This window comes from Chiloscyllium plagiosum, chromosome 43 (genome assembly GCF_004010195.1).
Source record: "Chiloscyllium plagiosum isolate BGI_BamShark_2017 chromosome 43, ASM401019v2, whole genome shotgun sequence".
Classification (NCBI taxonomy): Eukaryota; Metazoa; Chordata; class Chondrichthyes; order Orectolobiformes; family Hemiscylliidae; genus Chiloscyllium; species Chiloscyllium plagiosum.
Window position 1 is genome coordinate 6361916 of NC_057752.1, and position 25668 is coordinate 6387583.

General features: G+C 44.7%; 1 protein-coding gene across 3 annotated transcripts in view; it reads right to left on the reverse strand.

The window, feature by feature from the left end:
* Window positions 1-24528, reverse strand: part of LOC122543325 (tensin-2-like) — a 272952-nt gene extending 248424 nt beyond the window's left edge. For 2 of the 3 annotated variants that reach the window (XM_043681853.1, XM_043681852.1), the window contains exon 1: window positions 24349-24527. In XM_043681853.1, coding sequence (XP_043537788.1) covers window positions 24349-24447 — 99 coding nt within the window. In that variant the 5' untranslated portion in view covers window positions 24448-24527. Of the gene's footprint in view, window positions 1-24348 lie in introns of all 3 variants that reach the window. The other variant, XM_043681854.1, reaches the window with a different exon arrangement.
* Between the last annotated feature and the right edge of the window lie 1140 nt (window positions 24529-25668).

The following is a 25668-nucleotide window of genomic DNA, read 5'->3' on the forward strand; positions in this document are numbered from 1 at the left end:
GGAAGGGGGAGGACTCCCGCGTAGAGAGCCCTCCACTGGGGGTCCCCACCGCCCGGTGGCAAATGGGCACGCCAAGGCGTGTCCGGACGGTGGATGAGGGAGAAGAGGTGGACGGTGTGCAGCAGCAGTCTGTACAGGGCTCTCCTGTTCACCTCCCTAAACGAAACAAAGTTAAAATTTCGGAGGCGGCTCAGGTTGTGGGGCACAGGCTCCCGCGGGAAGTACGGGACCTTGGGGCCAATGTGAAATTCCGTCCGGGCTGGGGTGAGCTCGGACGGGGTCCCACCGCACACCTGAGCGTCCTCCAACTGGTGTACTACGTCGGGTCCGAGCACCGCCGTTTTGAGGCGTCGGATGGCGGTGGCCACGTACTGGACGTCTACCGCCGCCCTGGCTGCTATGTCCTGCGGCAGCGTCCAGCCCAGGCCCCCGGCACCCAGCACGTCCCCGACCCTGGTCACCCTCGCCGCCGCGGCCCTCCCCTCCGACAGTCACTCGAACCCGCGAGTACGGAGGTGCGGGTTCCTGAGCAACGGCTCCCTGACGACAGCCGCTACTCCAGCCGGAGGGTAGGCGCGACGCGATTCGACCATGTTCCAGACAGTGATCAGGTCCTGGTAAAAGACAGGCAGCGTCTTGTGGGCGACCTGCAAACCGTCACGGTCGACGAACAGGAGCTGCGTGTCGTAGTTGAGGTTACGCACCTGGCGGAAAAAATACGTCACCACCTAGGAGGAGGCTCGACGTGAAGGTATCGCCGCAAGGTCTGAAGGCGGAACGTCGCGACCTGGGTGCGGGCGCACACCAGCGACTGACCGCCCTCCTCAATAGGGAGACTCAGAACCTGCGCAGCGACCCAGTGCATCTTTTTGTCCCAGAAGAAGTCGACCAATGTTCTCTGGATGTCAGCGACAAAGCCAGGAGGAGGGACCAAAGTGACCAGCCAGTACCACAGCATGGCGGCCACCAGCTGGTTTGTGACCAGCACTCGACTCCTGTAAGATAGCACTCGGAGCAGTCCTGTCCAGCGGCCTAGGCGAGCCGAGACTTTGGCCTCCAGCTCCTGCCAGTTGGCCGGCCAGGATTCCTCAGCCGGGCTGAAACTCTGTTTATATCTGTCAGCCAGGGCTCCCTGATTGGACCCGATTAACAGCCCCAATCAGGGAACTCACATTCTATGAGGTCTACCCGGCTGACCTCATTACTATCACTGCAGTCCTAACCATAATTTTCCAAACTCTTTCAAGATCAGGCCCGGGGTATTCACCACATTTAAGTGCTGGAGCACAGAGAAATGGGTTAAGCTTAGGCTAGTTCAATGTGTAAATGGGTTCTTTCTGTTGAATCACTTTGTGCTGTCTCCCGTTGAATGTTATTTCAAGTCTCTCCTGTTAAGGAATGTACCAAACCCCTTTCCATTTCCTCACAACTATATTATATGAAGCCACAAATAATTTATTTCCACTGCAAAAAGCACCAGTCTATTGCCATCATCTTCCACTGTACCAAACCACCATTACGCTAATTATCTAATACACTTCCTCCTCACTGCCAGTGAATGGCTTTCCTGATTCAAGCATGACACTTAGATATATCATCTCAATTCCTGCACAAAGTACTCTAATTATCAAATATTTACATTTCAGCACATCACCCAGTCAGATGCACTGCCAAATTTCTCCTTGAGAAAGAATCACTGTCTCAAATACAAATAACTCTTGAATGATTCACTGGGAGTCAAAGATTGCACTTTCATTTGGATTTCAGATCGACACACAGCCTGATCCAAGGGAAACATTCCTTTGCAATACAACCATGGGATGATCCAGATTCCTCTGTTATCAGCTGTCTGCTCTATCGGTTTGTGCAGTGAGGCGGGGTGGGTGAGGGGGTTAACTGGGCTCTGGGCACATGAAACCACATTCAGTTTCTCCCTTAACCAACACAGCATTGAGAAATGTGCTGACCCAAAAACCAGCCCTGCCCCGCCACCATCACCACCACCAAGTTGGCCCAACAAAGTTGATTGAGTGGACAGTTTAAAGAATAAGTAAACAGGGAGCAGGAGAAGAACATTTGCCCCATCAAATCTTCTCCACCGTTTGATTCCAATCATGGCTCCACTTTACCATATACTCCCGATATTCCCAGAGGGACCAAAGATCTGTCAATCCCTGCCTTAAATAGATCCAATGATGGAGAGCATCCACTGCCATAGTTTAAGGACTATTTACAAGACCACTTAAAATGCCATAGCATCGAAGGCTACAGGCCAAGTGCTGCGAAATGGAATTGGAATACATGGATATTTGGTGATTAGGACAGATACAATGGGCTGAAGGGTCTCTTACCATGCTGTAAAGACTCTGTCTCTATGACAATCCTCTGGCAAAGAGAATTTCAAACATTTACAACCCTTTGAGTGAAAGATTTTCACCTCATCTCAGTCAGAATTGCTCAACTCTGTCCTGATGCGAGAGTTCCCAGCTAGGGGAAAGAAGATTTTGGTGTTAGCTTTGTCAGGTCCCTTCAGAATCTGGTACATTTGAATGAGATAACCGCTCAGTACTCAAAGTTTCACAGTAATTGGAAATAAACAGATGTTGCCTTGTTCAGAATGTGTTGTGTTCACCCCCAGTTTGTCATCGTTGTGTGGACAGGTTGCAACACAGGGTCACACTCCCCCAGGTGAGGGAATGTAAAATTGGCCACAGCTCCAGTGACATGTTGGATAAGTTTCACCCTGACACCTTCGTGACTGACAATAACCCGGAGACAGTCATGTGTACAGTAAAGCCCCCTCAGAAAAGGCCACAGAGCTGACTGACACTAACACTTCCCAGCGAAGGTCAAGCCTGCAGGAAGAGACAGAGAAGGGAACCAAACGAAGAAAATCAATCATCTGCCTTTCGGGCTAGCCAGATTGGGAATGCGCCAGGCCCCTCGACATATTTCATTTGGTTTCCATCTGATTTCTGGCAAGCTGCTGACCTCATCATGATAGCAAACCAAAGGCAAAAAGTAACTTTACTTTCCTATGTCAGTGAGATAATAAGGCATTTCATATCACAGCACAAACAAACAGGCCTTTCAGCCCATCTGGTCTATACTAATGTTGATACAAACTGCCTCCCACTTCAATGACCTCTTCCCAATCTCTTCTCATATCTTCTATTTTCTTCTTGCTCATATACACATCAAGTCCACATTCCAATTCTAACTACAGTGAATTTTACCAGAAATCAACTCAGTGCCAATTTTAGGGAGATTTGTGGAGGGCTTCTATATGTTTTTGCATACCATCTGCTCACACAAGTACCTCACTCCTCTATATTCTCCCACTCGACACAGGCCACTACTGGGACCTCCCTGGATTTCTGCCATCTGCACCACCTTTAAAACCAAGCTGTACACTGGGTCAGGCACTCTGCAGCTTCCCTTCATGGTTCCTGTCAATAGCCCCAGAAGTTAATTGTCACCCCCCTTTGCTGACAGGAGCCTGGAGGTCCTGGTGGATGAGGGGAGGGAGAGGGGGGTGTGCACAGTCACTGCCTATGGAATGTTCAAGAGGCTCAGAATTGGAGGAGCACAGATATCTCAGAGGGTTAACGGCCAAGAGGGTATTCAGAACGTCAGTGTTAGAAATGCGGTTTCTTTTAAGGGTCAACCAACATACATTTCTAATCACCCTCTGCTGCAGGTGGGACTTGAACCCAGGCCTTCTGGCACAGAGACAGGGACAATGCCACAGCACCACAAGAGCCAAGTGCTACCCAGAACATTTCTGGAGTTGATTGAGAGAAAGGAATGCTCATTGGACTTTGTATCTCAGGGGGCACAGTGACAATGTCTCTACCTCTGAGCTAGGAAGTCTGGGTTCAAGTCCCACCTGCATTGGAGATGTGTCGCAACATTCCTGATCAGGTTGATTAGAAATACCCAGAGCTGGGCGCACTACCCATGATGGGCAGTATTTGGTGGCAAGTTTATTTTGAAACAAAACAGCTGGGATCTTTCCCCCACTGACATGATTTTGATTTAGTCCCCTTCCTTTGTCTTGCCATGGTTTGTTTCAATTTTTCTCATACTGCCCTTGGTGGATAGTGTTTGGAACTAACAGTTGATTGGTTAATTTGGTGGTGGGTTTATGTACTAAACAAAAAACAGCTGGGATCTTCCTCAGTTGGGAGTGGGCTTCTGGACAGAGATAGGGTCCAGAAGGGAAAGGTGGAAACTGATGTTTGTGTTAAACTACAGATTTGCAATCAACCCCTTGTAAATCTCTGGAAGTCTTTCGCTGTCCAATTCAACATATGGATGTCGGTCTGCGAAACAGACAAAAGGAAGGGTGAGGGATTTGAAGACAAGAATGAGAATTTTAAAAATGAAACGTAGCCCAAAAAAAATTACTTCCCATCACTGTTTGACTCTTCAGAATTCTCACATCCTCCCAGTATTGAACGGACTATCACTTGGCCATACTATCAGTGTTACAGAGTGCTCACTCATTGGACTTCATATGAGAAACAGTCAAAAGGTGCTGTTATATTTGGAGACTCTACTTCGGATTTCAGGAAGCCAACATCCACCCTCTATAGCTTGACAGTGTAGTAAACAGATCCCTTTGGCCCCTGGTAGATTCACAGTGCAATATATTTGTCTGGCATTAAAATAAGAGAGCCATACTGCATTGTGACATTGGCTGGTGTATAATAATGGAGGTCACTGGCTCAGAGCGATGGCAGAGAGACGAACAGATAGTGCACAATTCTGCCAGTCGCCGAACTGAACTGCGGTTTTTATTTAAGGAAAGAAAATCAAGCATAGCGTCTTCTCTGCAGAAGCTGCATCAGGAACATTGTGTCGTTTCAGAAAAGGGCCAGGGAAGAGTTTGGATGCCACCTTTTGGAAACTAAGAAAAGTTAAACAGGGAATCCAGTCTGAACAGTGATGGCTCAAGCCTTTGACTCTTTACTGGACCAATAAGATTTCAAACTTTACATTGGCAGTTTTGAAACACTTACCGCACTTTATTTCAGTTAAGCTCAACATTTTTAGATTTAGATTTTATTGTCATGTGTATAAGTGAAAAGTGTATAATGTTGCCACAAACAGCCCCATCTTCGGTACAAAAACTCAGTTACAGAAATAAGGAAATAAGTTTAAAAGTTCATCACTACAGCCTTCTTCGCGTAAAAGTAGAACAAAAAAGAAATAATGTTAAAATGTCAAACATTACAGGCCTTTCTTCAGTCCTGGGCCTGCTGATGCTCCTTTGTTACAATGGAAACCCTCTCCATTTTGATTCATACCTCATAATCCAGAAAGAGTTTGAACTAAAAACATGACAAAATGTAGCAAGACCACAAAAAAAAATAAGATTGGGGGTTGGTGAGGCCTGCTGTCCTGACAAGCAAGGCTCACTTCCTCACAGTTTATCTCTGCAAGGACCTAACCTGTAAATCTATGTACTGAAGTCAGAATAAAGCACTGAAGATGGGATAAAACTGGAGAGCACATAAATCAAGTCAACTACTGCATTAAACCAGTTCTAAATAAAAATAAAGCAGATAAAAGGAGGTGGGGGAGGAGGACCTTAAATATATCTTGCCCAGAGAGGAAAAAGCTTGGAAAATAGTCACAGAAATGATTTATGGAAACCCAGAGCTCTCAGCTTCCAGGAAGTTCCAGCTCTGTAGAAATTAATCAAAGTTCAACTTTTAAATCTCCCCACTTCTTGCCAAACCCTGCTATATTTCATAAGATGTGTCACTCTCAGTGTATATAAAACCTATTTTAAAAACCCAATGGACAAGGCAAAGTATTTGGAGGGGAAGGACTTTCTGATTAAATTTGCATTCAATTCAAATTATGGAATATTCTGTTTTCCAGCTGAGGAATGATTACGAGGAATAAATCTGCTGGTGGCTGGGGGGGCAGTTTTGTGGATGCTTAAGGAAGGGACATTTTTGAGTATCAGAAGACTCCTCAAGTACCTTCTCCTATGAACTGAGGAATGGATGCCCTGTCTCAGGGCCAGCAAGTTTTCGCTTCAAAGTTTGGGTTGAGTTCATCATCATCCCAAACTGGAAAGCATGAGGTTGACAGTGTGGTGCTGGAAAAGCACAGCAGGTCAGGGAGCATCCGAGGAGCAGGAGAATCGACGTTGCGGGCATAAGCCCTTCATCAGGAATGAGGCTGGCAGCCTCCAGGGTGGAGAGATAAATGGGTGGGGGGTGGGCTGGGGGGGGAAGGAGAACATGGGGTATGAACTGGGGTTCACCTGATAGCACTCCCTGAGTCAGAACAGTGGGGGTTCAAATCTCACTCCAGAAACTTATGGAATGAGTATGGCACAGGAGGCCATTTGGTCCGTTGTGTCTATACTGGCTGTTTCTCCTGGTGCATTTTGTAGTCCACTAAGTAGTTTGAAATGTACTTATTGTTGTAACAGATGAAACAATCCTCCCACAATCCAAAGATGTGCGGGTTAGGTGAACTGGCCAATAGAAATTGCCCATAATGTTCAGGGATGTGTAGGTTAGGTGCATTAGACAGGGGTAAATCTAGAGGAAAGGGTAGGGGATTGGGTCTGGGTGGGTTACTCTTCGCAGGGTCAGTGAGGGCTTGTGGGCCAAATGGCCTGTTTCCACACTGTAGGAATTCTATGAAAGTAGCCAATCTGTACACAGCAAGCTCCCACAAACAGGGGTGTGATGACGACCAGACCATGTGTTTCTCCATGTTGATTAAGGGATAAATATTGGTCAGGATTCTAGGGAGAACACTCCTGCACTTCTTCACAGTAGTGCACAGGATCCTTAACATCTTCCTGAGAGTGTAGGTGAACAACTACGGAATTGTATCCTGACAGGAGTCAGCAAATGGGCAACATGAGAAAAAAAATACACATTACTGGCAACGGTCACAACAACTATTAGCAGTGGAGATGCAACACAGACAGTGACGTGAGGCTACACAGTTTTATAACATTGGCTTGACACTTTTAGTTGTGCTGTTTAGAACAAAACAATAACTGGCACACTGAATTTAAATTTTAAATAAGTCCCAGTTAGGTTTTGGAGGAAGAAAGTGTGAAAGAGACAATTAGTCTCAGTGCCACTGGGGCAAGATGGCAGCAAGAGGGAGGTAATGCCGTAGAGAATGGATTGAGTCCAATGTTCTGTTTTACAACGCGCCGGCTGGGTCCCATGAAGGATAGCTGCTTGGGCAAAGTACCACTGGTGTTGCCCCATGTTCTGCAACTCAGCAGCACACATGCCACCCGCTCCCCACCATGCCCTCAACTAAATGGCATTTGCCAGTGTTTCACTCATCTTGTGCCTTGCTCCCAGCAAATCAGTAATGGCTGTACAGACGCAGGGGGAACCTTTAAACTGTCCCATCATGAATATTTCATTTTCCTTTTACAATCAAATGAAGTCAGCACTGTATATGGGACTGAAAGCGAACAGTCTCGAACTTGTTTCATTACTTTGCTGTCTCCTCCGAATGCTCTCCCACATCCTTGGAACCACTTTAAATTGACATTAATTAGTGGACAGATTAAATGCTTGAGCTACAATTTAATCCTCTCTGTTTATCACATGTCAAGCTTTGAGACCCTGCCAGTAATTTCAGTTGAGCTGCGTTACTTTTGATGGACAAACAGTTTGACAAATGCTCTTGCCAAGTTTTTCAAAGGAAGGTAGCCATGCAGAAGGGCTCTTATTAAACTGAACATGACATTGCACAGAGAACCTTGTGGTAAGCTCCCCTCATCCTTCTGAGTGCACAAAGTGTTCAGCTTTTACCTCTATTCCTCATTGCATTGATCTATTACTTACCTGCTGTATAACTTCTCAATTGCTGTGTAACTTCTCAATTGCTGTGTTGCTCTCCTCCTCATTGTGCTGCCCCTTGACATTCAACGGTGTTACCATCACTGAACTGCCCACTATCAATATCCTGGGAGTTGCCATTGACCAGAAACTGAACTGGACTCGCCACATAAACACGATGGCTAAAAGAGAAGGTCAGAGGCTAGGAATCCTGAGGTGTGTAACTCACCGCATGACTCCCCAAAGCCCCAAGGCACAAGTCAGGAGTGTGATGGAATACTTCCCTCATGCCTGGATGGATGCAGCTCCAACAACACTCAAGAAGCTTGACACCATTCAGGACAAAGCAGCCAGCTTAATTGAAATCACATCCACAAGCATCAACTCCTTCCACCAACAAGGTTTAGTAGCTGCAGTGTGTAATATGTATAAGATGCACTGTGGAAATTCACCAAAGATCCTCAGACAGCACCTTCCAAACCCACGACCACTTGCATCTAGAAGGACAAGGGCAGCAGATACATAGGAACACCACCATCTTCAAGTTTCCTTCTAAGCCACTCACCACCCTGACTTGGAAATAGATCGCCAATTCCTTCACTGTCGCTGGATCAGTAACCTGCAATTCCCTCCCTAAGGGCATTGTGGAATTACCTACAGCACATGGACTGCAGTTGTTCAAGAAGGCAGCTCATCACCACTTCTCCACCACTAGGGATGGGCATAAATGCTGGCCCAGCCAGCGGCGCCAAGTCCCATGAGTGAATAAAAGAAATTTGAATTTGTGCAGCAAGACCTTTGGGTCTAGAACCTGCTCCTCCAATCTGACTAGTTTGATATCAAAGGCCCTTTCACACTGCAAAGTATTCGAGTGCTTACAGTCCAGTAAGTGGCCGTTCTGCTAGACCAGTATTTATACTCCACACAAGCCTCCTCCCATCCTCTATTTCACCTCCTGAAAGTGGCATGTACCCAAGATGAATTGGTGCCTTTGCTGGAGGAAGTGGCAGCATTGCTGGTGAGTTGGGGAGCAGGGACGGAAGTGTCATTTCCTGTTGTCAGGAAGAAGGTGGCAAGTCTGGAAAGAATGACAATATGGGAGACTTGATGGCAGTGAGGAGGAGTGTCAGGCCTCAGGAAGAATGAGGCAAAAATCAGAGAAATGAGAAGAAGTCTTAACTTTAAAAATGCTTTGGTTAACATCAGAGAGTTTACGAGGTATGGGAAGGGAGAGCTTTCTGATATATTTTGGAACTTTGAATTTAAATGGCATAGAAAGAATTCTAAATTGTGTGCTGTACTCAAACCCAACTACTATTACTTAATTAAGTTTTTTTTTTAAAAAGTCATGATTTAATAAGGACAAAGCAAATTTTAATCAGGATATACAGTCTGCACTCATCAGAAAATCAACAGCTGAAATTTACGTTTAGAAAGGATTTGCTGCATCAAGATTGACAGCATCGGATTTAGTAAATCCAATTGTAATGAGATTATATTTGTGAGTCAACAACCTGAACCCAGATAAATAGCATCAAATAGTGTTGATGTTCAGTGACTCCCCATCGTGCTAACTGCCTATCACTTAGACTCTTGATTAAGGCCTTGAGCTGAATGCCTTGCTGCCTTTGATAGATGGTGGCAGAATTGCTTTCTCGACTGAATCCTGATTTTCAGGATTACCACATCAAAGCTCTGGACTCCTTTCACCAAGGACACTAGACATATCTCAACATCATGAGAATTTGAAAACAGAATAAAATCACAAACAACAAACTCCCTCCATTGCGCTAGGCGCAACAGCATGAAGATCACCATCTGAAATCTGAGACTTAGATGGACCAGCCATGCCTCCCGCCTGGAAATTTACAGAATCCCTGAGCAGATCTTCTCTGGTGAATGATTTCAGGGGGAAAAAAAATATCAAAATGATCAGTACAAAGGGTTCAAACACGCCCCACAAATCTCAGCCTTGCAGCTGACTAGCCCATGTGCAGGCATTCATGGAAATCAGATGTAACAGGTTTCCAGGACCATCTACACCCAATATACAACATCTAACATGCCCAGGGGTAACACTGCTGCAGACATGCCCCCTCCCCCATAGAAAAACAACAACAAGGACAATCTAAACTGCCAATCCCACATAAGACACTTCAGTCCTGAGGGGACTCACTAAATCCAATGATTCACTCAACAGCTTGATCCACTCAAACAATAAGGACTCACTCACAAATTCCAACGCAGACAATCAAGTCACCTTTTCTACTGAAGCTATGGCTTTGTCACAGCATTCCATAGAAGTCACCGCAACCCACTGGAAATAACAGCAGGGGCAGCTGAGGTCACCTTCAGGCTATCAGTGGGGTACGATTCATGGGTTTGTGAATAAATGATCACAGAATATGGGCAGCACCGGGAAGCCCTCTTTTGTTACACTCAGGAGATGCTATTGGAGCATCTATTGTTGATTGCGGTTAGCAAGAGTGGTTTGATGCACACTGACAGCCAACACAGTGTAGGACCAGGGTCACATGTAGGCCAGGCCAGGTCAGGTTGCCAGTTCCCTTCACTGAAGAATATTCAAGAGCCAGTCACATCCATACTATAATTTACAAACATGCAAAATGGGAGCAGAAGGAGGCTATTCAGCCCTGAAGCTTGTTCCACCATTCAATAGAATCATGGCTGATCTGTTTGCATTCCACATTCCCATTTATCCATGATATTCTTTGATTCCTTTGCCTAAGAAGAATCTATGTACCTCTAATGTAAAAATATTCAGTTGCCCTCATTTCCACTGCCTTCCGAGGCAGAGAATTCCAAAGTCAAGTGCAATTAGAGATGGGCAATAAATATTGGCCCAGCCAGTGAGGCCAACATCCACCATGAATGAAAAAAAATACCGACTGAGAGAAAAACACATTTCTCCTTATCTCAGTCCTAAAGGGGCAACCGCTAATTTTAAAACAGTGTTCCCCAGGTTCTGGATTGACCCACAAGAGGAAACATCCTTTCCACAGGCAGCTTGTGTAGACCATTCAAGATGACCTTCAGTATAATCACCATTTACCCTTCTAAACTTTACTGTAAACAAGCCAATCCTGGGAATTACAGACCAGTCAGTCTCACGTCTGTGGTGGGTAAAGTATTGGAGAGGAGTCTGAGAGACAAGATTTATGATTACTTCGAAAACCATAGTTTGATTAGAGATAGTCAGCACGACTTTGTGAGGGGCAGGTCATGCCTCACAAACTTTTTTGACTTCTTTGAGGATGTGACAAAACACATCGATGAAGGTAGAGCAGTGGATGTGGTGTGCATGGATTTTAGCAAGGCATTTGATAAAGCTCTTCATGGTAGGCTCATTCAGAAAGTAAGGAGGTATGGGATACAGGGAAATCTGGCTGTCTAGATACAGAATTGTCTGGCCCATAGAAGACAGAGGGTGGTAGTAGATGGAAAGTATTCAGCCTGGAGCTTGGTGACCAGTGGTGTTCCACAGGAATTGGTTCTGGAATCTCTGCTCTTTGTGATTTTTATAAATGACTTGGATGAGGAAGTGGAAGGGTGGGTTAGTGAGTTTGCTGATGGCATGAAGGTTGGTGGAGTGGTGGATAGTGTGGAGGGCCGTTGAAGGTTGCAATGGGACATTGACAGGATGCAGAACTGGGCTGATAAGTGGCAGATGGAGTTCAACCTGGAAAAGTGTGAAGTGATTCACTTTGGAAGGTCAAATTTGAATGCAGAATACAGGGTTAAAGGCAGGATTCTTGGCAGTGTGGAGGAACAGAGGAATCTTGGGGTCCATGTCTATAGATCCCTCAAAGTTGCCACCCAAGTTGATAGTGTTGTCAAAAAGGTGTATGGTGTTTTGGCTTTCATTAGCAGGGGAATTGAGTTTAAGAGCCGAAAGGTTAAGCTACAGCTCTATAAAGCCCTGGTTAGACCACACTTAGAATATTGTGTTCAGTTCTGGTCGCCTCAATATAGGAAGAATATGGAAGCTTGAGAGAGGGTGCAGAGGAGATGTACCAGGATGCTGCCTGGACTGGAGGGCATATCTTATGAAGAAAGGTTGAAGGAGCTAGGGCTTTTCTCATTGGAGTGAAGAAGGATTAGAGGCGACTTGATAGAAGTGTATGAGATGACGAGAGGCATAGATAGACCGGACATTCAGAGACTTTTTCCCAGGGTGGAAATGTCTGTCACGAAGGGGCATAATTTTCAGGTGATTGGAGGAAGGTTTAGGGGAGATGTCAGAGGTAGGTTCTTTACACAGAGAGTGGTGGGTATGTGGAATGCACTGCCAGCAGTGGTGGTAGACTCAGATAATTTAGGGACATTTGGATGACTCTTGGATAGGCACATGGATGATAGTACAATGAAGGGTCTGTAGGTTCATCTGATCTTTGAGTAGGATAAAAGTTCGACACAACATCGAGGACCGAAGGGCCTGTACTGTTCTATGTCCTACCGTTCCTCATTAACTCATCATTTCTCCAGTAGGACAGAGGTCCTACAGAACCTAACTACAGCTTTTGCATTGGTTTTAATGGGAAAATCTGACTCACTTGAAGTAATTTCATTTAAAGTTGCACTTGCCAGGAAATGCAACTACAACGTTAAGTGAGGCATTCTCTATTTGTCTGCAAGAGCTACTTTTCACTGAGTATCTTTTTCTTATTCACAAGTATTTAGACACATTTGCCACATATAAAGTCATAACAGCACAGGAATGAGGTCATTCAGCTCATCAAATCTGTGCTTGCTCTCTATCGAGCAACCTAGTCAGCTTCACTCTATATCCCTGTATATTAATTATTAGGATACCGTGTTTCAAGAAAAAAAAGTGCACACTCTCTGATATTGAATGTATCTATTTCAGTCTGCTCTGAGTGTGCCATTACATATTGTCTTTGAAAGTTTTCCTCCATCAAAACATACTGTAGCTCCTTTCCAAGGCTGTGACTTTATTCTGTCATCATTGTCTGACCATTAGTTTGGTGCATTGAAGAATGTAGAACATAGAACATAGAACAATACAGTGCAGAACAGGCCCTTTGGCCCTCGATGTTGCGCTGACCTGTGAACTATTCTCAGCTCGTCCCCCTACACTATACCATCATCATCCATGTGCTTATCTAAGGATTGTTTAAATTTCCCTAATGTGGCTGAGTTAACTACATTGGCAGGTAAGGCATTCCACACCCTTACTACTCTCTGAGTAAAGAACCTGCCTCTGACATCTGTCTTAAATCTATCACCCCTCAATTTGTAGTTATGCCCCCTCATACAAGCTGACATCATCATCCTAGGAAAAAGACTCTCACTGTCTACCCTATCTAATCCTCTGATCATCTTGTATGTCTCTATCAAATCCCCTCTTAGCCTTCTTCTTCCCAAAGAGAACAAACCCAAGTCTCTCAGCCTTTCCTCATAAGACCTTCTCTCCAGACCAGGCAAATCCTGGTAAATCTCCTCTGCATCTTTTCCAATGCTTCCACATTCTTCCCAAAATATGGCAACCAGAACTGTACACAATATTCCAAGTGTGGCCGCACTAGCGTTTTGTATTGTTGCAGCATGATATTGCAGCTCCGGAACTCAATCCTTCTACCAATGAAACCTAACACACCGTATGCCTTCTTCACAGCACTATCCACCTGGGTGGCAACTTCCAGGGATCTGTGTACATGGACTCCAAGATCCCTCTGCACATCCACACTACCAAGAATCTTTCCATTGACCCAGTACTCTGCCTTCCTGTTATTCTTCCTAAAGTGCATCACCTCACATTTAGCTGCACTGAACTCCATTTGCCACCTCTCAGCCCAATTCTGCAGTTTATCCAAGTCCCCGTGCAAATGGTAACATTCTTCCAAACTGTCCACTACTCTACCGACTCCATTTCCATAGCATGTCCTGGGTTTGTCTAAATGCTCCAGAAAGTTCCACATACCCTCTGAAAATGCTGCTGCTCTGAGCTGACAAAATAAAAAAACTGGCAAGGAGTGAGAGGAGAAAGTGGTGTGGGAACAGTGGGAACGGATTCCAAGGTGCAGCAGACCACACGCGTTCTCATTGGATTCTGTGGTTGGGATTTTCACTCATGCCAGAATGGCTTGAATTACAACCCTTATCTTGAAAATATAGTGCGAACTGGAGATTTGCTTTGCCAAGTCTTCTTACATTCACATAATGAACTGTAGTGAAAGGAACGTAAAACCTAATTTAGAGGCTGCTCCCTTATTTTAATCCATAGATACAAATCACATTGGCCTGAAGATTCGTGCAAGTATCTGTTATGATACTGGAGAATCTCACGGTCCACTTTTTCTTTTGGAACCAAGTACCTCAGTTTTCTCACACGTGTCCATTCTCCATGACAAAGTCTGACCCAAATGTCTTTCTAAATGTCAGTTATTAGTGCCAAGGGTTTGGTCAAACCACCAGAATGCAGTTTTGTTTTCATGGACCGAATACTTCTCTTGCATACCAATATTCCAATGGGAGGCCTCAAACTGAAGAGGCCTCATGTGCTGAAGCTGCACAGCAAAGTTATGGGCAGAAAGCAGGAAATGAAGAGAGGAGGAGTACTTGGAAGAGAAAATAGAGGCTAATACGTCAGTTCTTCCGATAGTTGCCAGGCCCTGATCGCTCCCAGCTGTTGTGGTTTACTCAACCTCTTGTTATTGTACTCTTTAGCAAATACTATAGTCATTTCTGATCACTGCAAACAGAAGACACAGATTTTTCTGTCTGCACTTTAAAATGCTAACCATGTCATCCAAATAGATTTCTACAATAGTGACAGTCTGTCCCAGAGATGAGCTTCCAACCACATATCCACACCAAGACCATTTGTTTCCACCTCTGTAACCTCACCTAAGTGCTCTTTCTCAGCTCAGCTACTGCTGAAACTCTCACTCTGCCTTTTGTTACCTCTGGGCACAACTATTCCATTGCACGCTTTGCTGCCCATCCTGTTTTCCTATCCCCCATGTACTCACCGACCTCCCAGTCAAGCAATTAAAATTCTCATCCATGTTTACAAATCCCTCCATGGCCTTGCTCCTCCAGCCCCATACCCTTCTGAGATGAGCTTCCCTGGTTTTGCTTGTGGCATCATTCAGCTGTTAGCACAAAACTCTAGAATGCTCTTCTTATCCCACTCCATTCTTTAAATTGTTTTTCTCCTTTAAGACACTCTCTAAGAACTAACAGGTTGACCAATTTTGGTTGAACATCTCCTTATGCATTTTGGTATCATACTTTGTTTTATAATGCTCCTATGAAGCTACTTGGGAAGCTTCATTATATTATAGTCGCTACGGAAATATAAGTTGCTGTTGCTACTGCATTTATCCTCAAGAATGGAACTGAAGGCTGATGAATCTCCTTTTGTTCACTTGCCATGGTCTGACTTTGCAACTATTCTTTAGTCTCTTTTATCAACAGCAGAGGCATTTGTTTCTATTTTGACTTCAGTAAGTCCAAGGAAGCAACTAGAAGATGTATTGGAAACTGCAGTTGCCTGAGCTGTCAGTCTATTACACAAGACTGTCCAGGGGAACTTAAAGGCATAGCCCCACATTCAAAGACCATCTCGCCCCAGTCTTAGCCAAGCATAGGAGGGTGCTGATGCCAACTCAGCACCAATTCCTCCTTCAGTCAGTGGCTGGGATTGGGAATGCACTGCATGAGAGTGTGGTGGAGGCAGATTCAGTTGGGGTTTTCACAAGAGAACTGGAGAATTACTTGGCGAGAAAGCATTGCAGGGCCACAGTGAGAGGAAGGGGAGTGGGACTGGGACTGGGTTACTCTTCGGGAGAGCAACATTCACTTAGTAGGCTGAATGGCCTCCTCTGTGCTGGAATTATGAGGCGAGGATTCTCCCTTACTCCAGGATTCATGGGGATTTCAATCACTTTTTGTTTGCCTTTCAACCTGTCACAAACTTGTAGGAAGTCTCTAGAAAGTAAAGGCTCCGTGTGAATGGAAATAGCCGTGACAGTTGTTTCTGTTCTGAGCATCAGCGACAATGAGCTTTGGAAATTAGTATGTCAGGGTCATACAATGATCACCGTCTGAAAACCAAAAGTCAGTGCCAAAGTCAGTGTGATGTCAGTGCCAAATATTGACTGCGACTTGTAATGTTGTTCGCTTTACATTGCTGTTCCTTCTGTGTATTGCAGGGGCTGTATTAGCATGTCAATCATCCCCGTTTTCATTCCAACACTTTAAAAATACAAGTCAACTTGCCTCATACACAAGGGTCAAACTGAGACCTTAGGTTAGCTCATTCAAAATACATCACTCTGAGGCTTCAAGTGATGGCTACTATCATGGCACACCTTTCACTGTGTGGTCTTTCAAAGCACGTGGCTGAGAGGATGGAAACGAAAGTCTTCCGAAAAATGTCTTGCTCGGGGTTATTTTAATTGGTTCCTGTTCAAAACCACTTACAAAGACTTGCCAATGTCAGATCTCACAGCCAGGAATGATCTATTTGGTTGATGAACTCAATGGGACCATCTCCAGCCATCTGCCATTGTGTTAACCACAGGCCACCTTTCAGCCCTGGGGTCCTGGTCAGAATTAAAAAGGTTAATCATGGGCACTATTTCAAGCTAAAGCATGATCAGTAACAACAACTAATATTTATATAGCACCTTTGACATAATACAATGGCCCAAAGTGCTTTATTGGAATGGTTTTAGCTATATTGGGAGATATTAAGTCAAATAACCAAATGCTTGGTCAGAGGTAGGTTTTAAGGAGCATCTTAAAGGAGGCAAAAGAATCAGAGGGGTTTAGGAAGGGAATTCTAGAGCTTAAGTCACAGCTGACGGTATAGTCATTAACGGTGGAACAATTCTAATCAGGACTGCACAAGAGGCCAGAGTTTGAGGAGTACAGACATCTTGGGGGAGATGACCAAGATAGGGAAAGGCGAGTCTTAGAAGGACTTGAAAACAAATTTTAAAACCAAAGTGTTGCTTGACCAGCAGTCAGTGTGGGTCAGTGAGCAGAGGGGTGAATGATTTTGGTGCGATTTAAGAGGCCCCAGAAAGCAACAGCAGACAATACCAGCTAATTTTAGCGAAATTCTGTTGAGTCAGTTAACTAGGCAAACTGACATTTCAAGGCATTAACTGAGATTGGGCCTACTTTTCCCTCTGCATTCTTTGCTATATCTTTGTTACATTAGCAAATTCAATTCGCAATAGGGGGTGTTCTTTAAATGTAACCAATACAGACAAATGAGAAGGCATCCTGTGGCTCCAATAACAATGAGGGCTAATCTCTCTCTCCAATTTATTGCTATAGGCCTGCCAGACCTCAAACTCTACTGGGAACCATGAGCAATTACTTCACATAAATAAAACCCAATTTCATCGCGAAAATCTACATTGTCTGTTCAGCACATGTTGAAAACTCAAAAGAGATGTGACCTTTCCCCTGTCTGACAGGCGCTGGTGACAAACGGTTTTAATTCTTTCCACGCCACTAAACGTTTGAAGACATATTTACACTTCCATTGTTACGGGAATTTAGATTGTTCAGGACAAACTTCATTAGCAAACAAAGCCACAGGAATCCATTATATTTTGTTGCACAACTAGGAGAAACAAAGGTTGAGGGGATTATACAATTTTATACTTCAGATATAATTTGTTCTTGTTGGCATTTGTCAGAGTACATTTTTTTAATACACTTTTATCCTTCCCCTTCTTTATAGATTAGATCACTGAGGGTTAGACAGAGTTTTGAATTTCTTAAACATGGCTGAAGCAGCCTTCAGGTTAATACCACTTCACTGGGAGCTTTTACTGAATTTTACGGAATCAGGACAAATGTGGCAATTGTCATGATCCAAGAACCCATCTGTCAAAAGCAGCTACAGTCGAAGCTTATTCTCACTCAGTGAGATGGTGAGGCATAGAATGATACTTCTTGGCTCACCAAATAGCCAAAAAGAAAAGCCTTATCTTTATGGCCTGCAGTTTTTTTCTGAACCAACAAACAGCAGCTTTACATAAAGGTAGTTTTGTACACCAATCTATGCCAATACATTGTGTGCTTTAAGTGCCTCTGGTGAGTGTATAATCTAAATATGTAGTGAATTAGCCACCAAATCCCACACTGGGCAAATTTCCCCACATGTTCCAGAGAATGGAGGTACCCTATTATACATACTACACATTACTTGTACTGCTGTTAGCTGGTCTCATTAGGGGGTGTCATGGGCATCACAGAAATCCTGTATTGGCCTCATTAGCAACAGAAGCTTCTTGAACAACTATACATGTATTCGAGCTTTAGGGTCATTTGCCGCTCATCAAAGAGAGTGACGCTAATGATGGAGAGTGGAACCAGTTCCAAATTCAAGTCCTCATTTTGTCAGATTGGCTATCCACAAAGCTCATAGGATTTACAACACATTAACAAGGCCATTTGGCCCCAGTGGTCCATACTGGTGTTTATGTTCCACTACAGCATCCTCCCATGGTTGCACCTTATCAACAAAATCTTTCATCCTCATGAGCTCATCCAGCTTCTCCTTAAGTGTACCCCTACTAATCATCTCAGCCGCTCCCTGTGGTAGGGAGTTCCACATTCTCACCACCTGAACAACAAAAAACAAAGAACTCCCGAATGCTGGAAATCAGAAACAAAAACAGAAATTGCTGGAGAAGCTCAGCGGGTCTGCCAGCATCTATGGAGTGAAATCAGAGTTAACGTGTCGAGTCTAATCGTTAACTCTGCAATTTCTGTTTTTGTTACTGTTATAACCTATTTGTTCTGCTACTATACTGACCAGGACATAAAAAAAAACACTGTTCCTCTGAGGAAAAAAATGTGCTATGGAATCTTTTATATCCAACTAAGCCAACAGACAGGGCCTCAACTGAGATATGTCATTGACAACACTGCAGCACCTCTGAGTCCTATACTGAAGCGTCACCCTTGATTATGCACTTAATCCCTGGATATTTTATCTACTTAAAATGTCAACAAAAAACGAAAACTCACTCTGATGGCAAATATCAGTGAAAGCAAAACTATTAACTTCGAAATTATGTTCTATATAATCTATTGTGATCCTGCTGCCTATAAAGACCTTGCAGGGTTAAAGTAACTTAGTCAACAGACAGCCATCAGTTCAGCTGACAGCTGTTTGACCTGTGGAGTGCTACATCCTGCTTCTAGTGAACTGGGAAACAGCTAAACTTGGAACATGAAGTGTTCTTCCTCAGACAAACAGTCCGAAAAACATTACTCAGATGTGAAATAGTGTTCCTCCCTATTATATAAATGAAAATGTAAATTGTCAGAAGATGGTTCATCCTGTCTATTGCTTTGAGATAGCGAGCAAGAGCTCCGGCAGTTTTGAGCTCTTGTGATGCATTAAATCCTTGAAATCATTTAAATTTTAATTTTGCCTCTGTCCAAAGTCAATTTCACACAGACGTTTAGATCTGCTTTTATTTCAGCAAACCAGCGCACATAATTTTAGCCAACAATTAAAGCTGAGGGACATTCCTTTATAGAAACATTTTTATGAACACCCAAAGCTTAGTTAAATATTGATTTTATTGAACACTTATGGTGCATATGTGACTCATTAGAAAGGAGAGTGGTGTAGCCCTTTGACAGGATGTAGGGTCACACATGTTTAGACCTATATTACCCTGAACTCCACTCTTCTGAACACTGGAGCTGGTTTTCTGGAGGTTTTTTATAAAGAAAACTAGTCTGGCTCCCACACCGAAGAGTTGGAAACATGCTGTGATGAAAAAAAGGCTTATTTGGAAGTGTTTTATTTTACAACAGGGCAGCTTAAAGGGACATTGTCGTTCTTGAACAAGAATACTTGCTGAACCATTTCTTTTCTTTTGCTACACTCCCATCAAAGAATTGATGGAAGACTTGGATGCTGACATGGTTAGGGTTATCACAGCGTGCTTGTAAGCAAGCAAGTTATTGTGATCTGAAACGTGCTACCTGAAGAGCCGGTGGAAAACAAAGTAATCGTAACTTTTTCAAAAGGAATTGGATAACCTAGGCTATGGGAACAGGGCATAAGAGTGAGATTAATTAGACAACTTGACCAAACAGACAGGATGGCCACAATGGGCTAAATAGCCTCATTTCTGTGGTTTCATGACATCAAAAATAGTTTGCTAACCATTTGTTTGAAATTCTTATTTTTGTGTGAATTTTCTCTGACAAGGAATGTTAGAGCTGGAATTCTTTCCGCTGTTGTTGCCAGCATCAAGCACTCCCACAGAGGCTCGATGTAGAAATGAAATGTCAAGCTACCCTGCGCTCCAAGACAAACCGTCACTCCCAAGCTCAGCCGAATGTCACCTATTGTACGACGTCTCCATTTCCCACAGGGGTTGTCCTGTGGTCTTTGTGAGTAACTGCTGTGCACAAAACTGGCTGAAATCAAAGCCAGATGCCAGCGTGGCTTGTGTGTGTGTGTGTGTGTGTGGGGTGAACCAGCTGGGGCCCCTGCCCTTTCCTGATTCCCATTCTGTATAAGTGCAGATTGGAGTGATGGCTCTACATGCTTACAAACAATCATTAGACTCACATATGAATGGTATCTGACTGACTAATTCCTAAAGAAGCTATTAGCATGGATCTCAGAAACTTGAGCCTACATAGAATATAAAACTATAGGGACCAAGCTCACAAATCCACAGAACTGGCTGCCCAAAACATTATCAGTCACAATTAAAATAAAGCGAAACTAATTGCAAGGATTTCAGCCAGACAGACTGTAGGTCCCAGGTACTGAAGTTATTTCTTATGCTTGATTGATCTGTGGCTTGCAATGGCACTTGACGTGCACGTAAAAATCCACACTGACAGTCCAGCGCAGTACTGAGGGAGTGCTGCACTGTCTGAGGAGCTGTCTTTCAAATGACATGTCAAATCATGGCTCCATCTCCTACATTGCTCGCATATACATAAAATAATCTGTGGCATTATGTTGAAGAAGAGTGGGGTGAGTAATCCGTTTCCCTGTTGACCTGGTTAATCCTTATCCCTCAATCAACACCACAAAGAAAACTGCCTCATTGTCTCATTGCTGTCTGTGGGCTCTTGCTGTGTGCAAATGGGCTGCTGTGTTTCTTACATCACAACGGTGAATATACTTTCAAAGTACTTCATTGACCATAAAACACTTTGGCATAATCAGGATGCTATATCAATGCAAGGTTTTCTTTTTGTCACTAATACAAAAAAACACGTCACAAACCAAACACAAGAACATTGGAGCAAAGCTCACAGGACGTATGTTCAAAAAAGGCAGTATATAAATGTAAATCTTTCTTGCAGTACACAGTGTGCTTGTCTAGCACTTGGAGACTCTCAGTATACAGGTCAACAGCTAATGCTTTGCATGTGCATCAATCTACTGCTTTATCGCTGAGTTGACATTTGAACATGAGAGAAAAGTCAGAACTTCAAAAATTACTGCATGGCAAAGTTCATCATTAAAACTCAGCAAGTTGCTAAGGCTCAGTCTGACTCCAGTGGTCAGTTTGTTGAAGTGTATCGGAATCCTGGTGTCTAAGAAGAGAGAAGTAGAATTAATGTTTTAAAAAAAATTATTTCAGGGGATGTGGGTATCAATGTCTGAGCCAACATTTATTGCCTATCCAGAGTTGGAAAGTGAAGACTCCACATGCTTACAATCATTAGACTCACATAAGATAGGTATTTGAGTGACTAATTCCTAAAGAAGCTATTAGCATGGACCTCAGGAACTTGAGCCTACATTCCTATATAAGTAAGTGTGTTGAATATAAAACTATAGGGACCAAGCTCACAAATCAACAGAGCTGACTGGTCAAAACATTACCAGCCACTATTAAAGTAAAATTATTCTTTAAGAAGTGGTGGTGTGTTGCCTTTTTGAATCTCTGCAGTCCATGTTGCACAGGTACACAGAGAGTTCCAGGATTTTGACCCAACACTGAAGGAACAGTGATACATTTCCAAGACAGGATGGGGAATGGCTTGGAGGGACACTGGAGGTGATGGTGTTCCTGTGTATCTGCTGCCCTTGTCCTTCTAGATGGTAGAGATTGAGGGTTTGAAAGGTGCTGTAAAAAGAGATTTGGTGATTTGCTGCAGTGCACAGTGTAGATGGTACACACTGATGGTGCTGAGCTGTGGCGGAGGGGGTGGATGTTGAGGGTAGTGGATGGGATGCTCATCAACGGATGGGATGCTCATCAACTGGGTTGCTTTGACCTGCACCATCTTGAGTGTGGTTGGAGCTGCACCCAAGGGAGTATTCCATCACATTCCTGACTTGTGCCTTGTAGATGGTGGACAGGCTTTGGGGACTCAGGAGGTGAGTCATTTGCTGCAGTATTCCTAGCCTCTGACCTGCTCTTGTAGTATTTATATTGCTGACCCAATTCAGTTTTTAGTCAATGGTGACTCCCAGGATGTTGATAGTGGGGGATTCAGCAATGGTAATGGCAATACCTTTGTTGGAGATGATCACTGCCTGCCGCTTGCTGGTGTTAATGTTACTTGCTACTTTTCAGCTCAAACTTGGATATTGTCCAGGTCCTTTGACACAGGCTGCTTCAGTATCTGAGAAGTCGCAAACATTGGAGCATTCATCGGTGAACATCCCCACTCTTGCTTTATGAGGACAGATTGATGAGCCTGCATCAACATTGGACGTTTCATAGCTCATCAAATCTGCTTCTCTCTCCGCAGATGCTGCCTGACCTGTTCAGCATTTTCTCTTTGATGTCAGATGTGCAGCACTTTGCTTGTGGCTGGTAATTTACAGGCAATTACCCATCGACAGGGGAAGAGCGCGAGCAGCCGGCCTGTGTTTGACCCCGGGTGAGAGAGGTCCTAGCAGTGATCCGTGGTGGCCACAGGGAGCAGGCGGGAGGCCTGACATGCACATGCACACACACGGCTCTCATTGAATGGCATTGAAACCTGAGCCTGCTCTGTAATCGGCAAGGAGACCTGTCAATAACAAGGGGGAAAGCCACTGATGTTTAAACCAGGGGACAAGGGGCAACATCTCCAGCCGTGGGGACGCAGTTAAAGGAGGTGCTGTCCACGGGGTCAATCTGTGGCGGGCCTAGCATATTCCAGCCTGGGACTGTGCAGAGGGCAGCAGCGCTGATGTTTAGATTAGATTAGATTGCAGCGTGGAAACAGGCCCTTCGGCCCAACAAGTCCACACCGACCCGCCGAAGCGCAACCCACCCATACCCCTACATTTATCCCTTACCTCACACTACGGGCAATTTAGCATGGCCAATTCACCTAACCTGGACATCTTTGGACTGTGGGAGGAAACCGGAGCACCCGGAGGAAACCCACGCAGACACGGGGAGAACGTGCAAACTCCACACAGTCAGTCGCCTGAGGCGGGAATTGAACCCGGGTCTCAGGCGCTGTGAGGCAACAGTGCCACCGTGCCACCCACTTTTTTTTTAAAGGAATCCTCATCATTCTCTAATGCTTCTGCAAATCTCTTATGAGCCTATGGACCTGAGCCACTGACAACTCTGCTCCGGAAACTAGATCCCTAACAGCATTGACTCTCAGAATCCATTCTAGTAAGTTGTGACAGCAGGAATCCCTGAAGACTATCACATTGTGCAGCGTCCACCGCTGTCCACGGGGTCAATCTGTGGCGGGCCCAGCATATTCCAGCCTGGGACTGTGCAGAGGGCAGCAGCGCTGATGTTGTGACAGCAGGAATCCCTGAAGACTGTCACACTGTGCAGCGTCCACCGCCACCTAACACAACAGAACACTGAATTTATGATGAAAAATGTGGCCCTTCCTTTGACATCGTAGGCAGTGCATTCCAGGAAGATTTGAAGAGCCGTGTGACTGCAGCCAGAAAAGCATTCTCTACATAATCAGATCGCAGACTGCAGTGACCTGCACACAAACTGTTACTTTTCGAGTCAATATGCTTGAGGAGTTCCCGAGTCATATGTCGTCGGAAAAATTGACATGACTGCATTAAAAAGTCTGCTTTCCCCCTATACACACCCAAGAAAAAAGGTCAGTTTCAATGAGCGTTGAGCCCCTTTAAAGTTTCCTACCAGCTTCCAAAAAGCAACAAGTTGGCCTCATTTCTTTATTCCTGTCGCTTTCATTCCCCGTTTACCCCCCTTTTTTTGGCTCCCCAAGGTTACAAAATCTCGTAAATAAAACATCAATAACCCATGCCTTACTAGAAAACAATTACAGTTACTTGACCTTTGCCCCCTTTCGCCTGGCCATATATTAAGCAGAACGTTCTTAGCAGTGTTTTCGTTTGAAAACATGTCTGGCACGATATATACAGTATATGTGTGTGTATGTGGGGGACTTGTCTCACTGTACAAAGTCACAATGTAACACCTTACAACAACAAACGCACTTTTCTACAGACGATCCTCCTCAAACACACGCATACACAGAGCCCCAGGACGGGATGAAATACCTTTGTGAGCCTCATTTTTTCTTCTTTCCTCCTCGTAGCTTCATCTGGGGGCCCACACAGCTCCTTCCCGCAGCAATCGAGACTTAGAGCACAGCCCATGCAGCTCCCTCTCTCTGATGCTGGCTCAACTCTGACTCACAGGGAAATGTGTATTTTTTCCTTACACCCCCCCCCCCCCCCCCCCGCCGGAAAACGGAGTGGAGTTTAATTCTGGAACTTAGCACCGCCCTCTTTATTCACCGGCAGCGCCGGTCACAGTGGAACAAACTTCCCTGTGCCAGATGTGGTTGAAGTGGGGGGGGGGGGGTGTTTGGAAGAGCGCTGCTGTTTCTCCCTTTTACACAAACAGGTGTCAACACCAACCCCCCTCCCCCCCCCAACCTTCGTTCACTGGGACATGGAGGCTCAGTCCCTCAGCCGCATTGACTGGGGAATGAATTTCATAACACAGCCATCAATCAAAAGGGGTTTGCAAAGAACAAAGCATGACGGCATGCTGAGAGCATTTCAATTCACTCGTGAGGATTCCCCCCTCCCTCCAGTTTCTTGTGTCAGAGACTGTACCCTGCAAACAATGATTTAAACCGCTGAATGACAGCCACACCTAATGGATCCAGACCATTTCTCTTTCTCCGGATCTAGAATGTGTGAAGAAAGTAGCAAAGCTAATCTTGACTAACCCTCTGCCGCTTCCTACTATGCCCTGAACTTGGTACAAATGCGAGAGGGAGCAGCCTCAGAGATGCTAATGATTTTGCTGCCGTTTCAAACACAGCGAGCACTTGGGCCCCACACTTGTAGGAAGGATACCAATGTCCTGGAGGAGATGCAGGGGAGACTTGCAGAAAGGTGCATGAGATAAAAGATTCCGGTTATTTTGGGGAGACTTGAGAAGCCGGGATTGTCCTCCTCAGAGCAGAGATGATTAAGGGGAGGATTTAATCGAGGCATTCATAACCATGAAGTGTGTACTCAGGGATGCATTCCCCGAAAAGATAGAAGCAGATTCAGCCAAAAAGGGAACGGAATGCCACTGCAGGATTCCTGGTAAAGAGCAGGCGTCTGGGACTAATCGGATAGCTTTTTCAGGAATCTGGCATGGGCCTGATGGGCGAACTGGCCTCTTTCTGTGCGATGCCATTCTTTGATTCTACTCCTCCCACTCCCTTACACATAGAGATGGACAGCATGGAAACAGACCCTTCGGTCCAACCCATCCAGATATCCCAACCCAATCTAGTCCCACCTGCCAGCACCCGGCCCATATTTCTCCAAACCCTTCCTATTCATATACCCATCCAAATGCCTCTTAAATGCTGT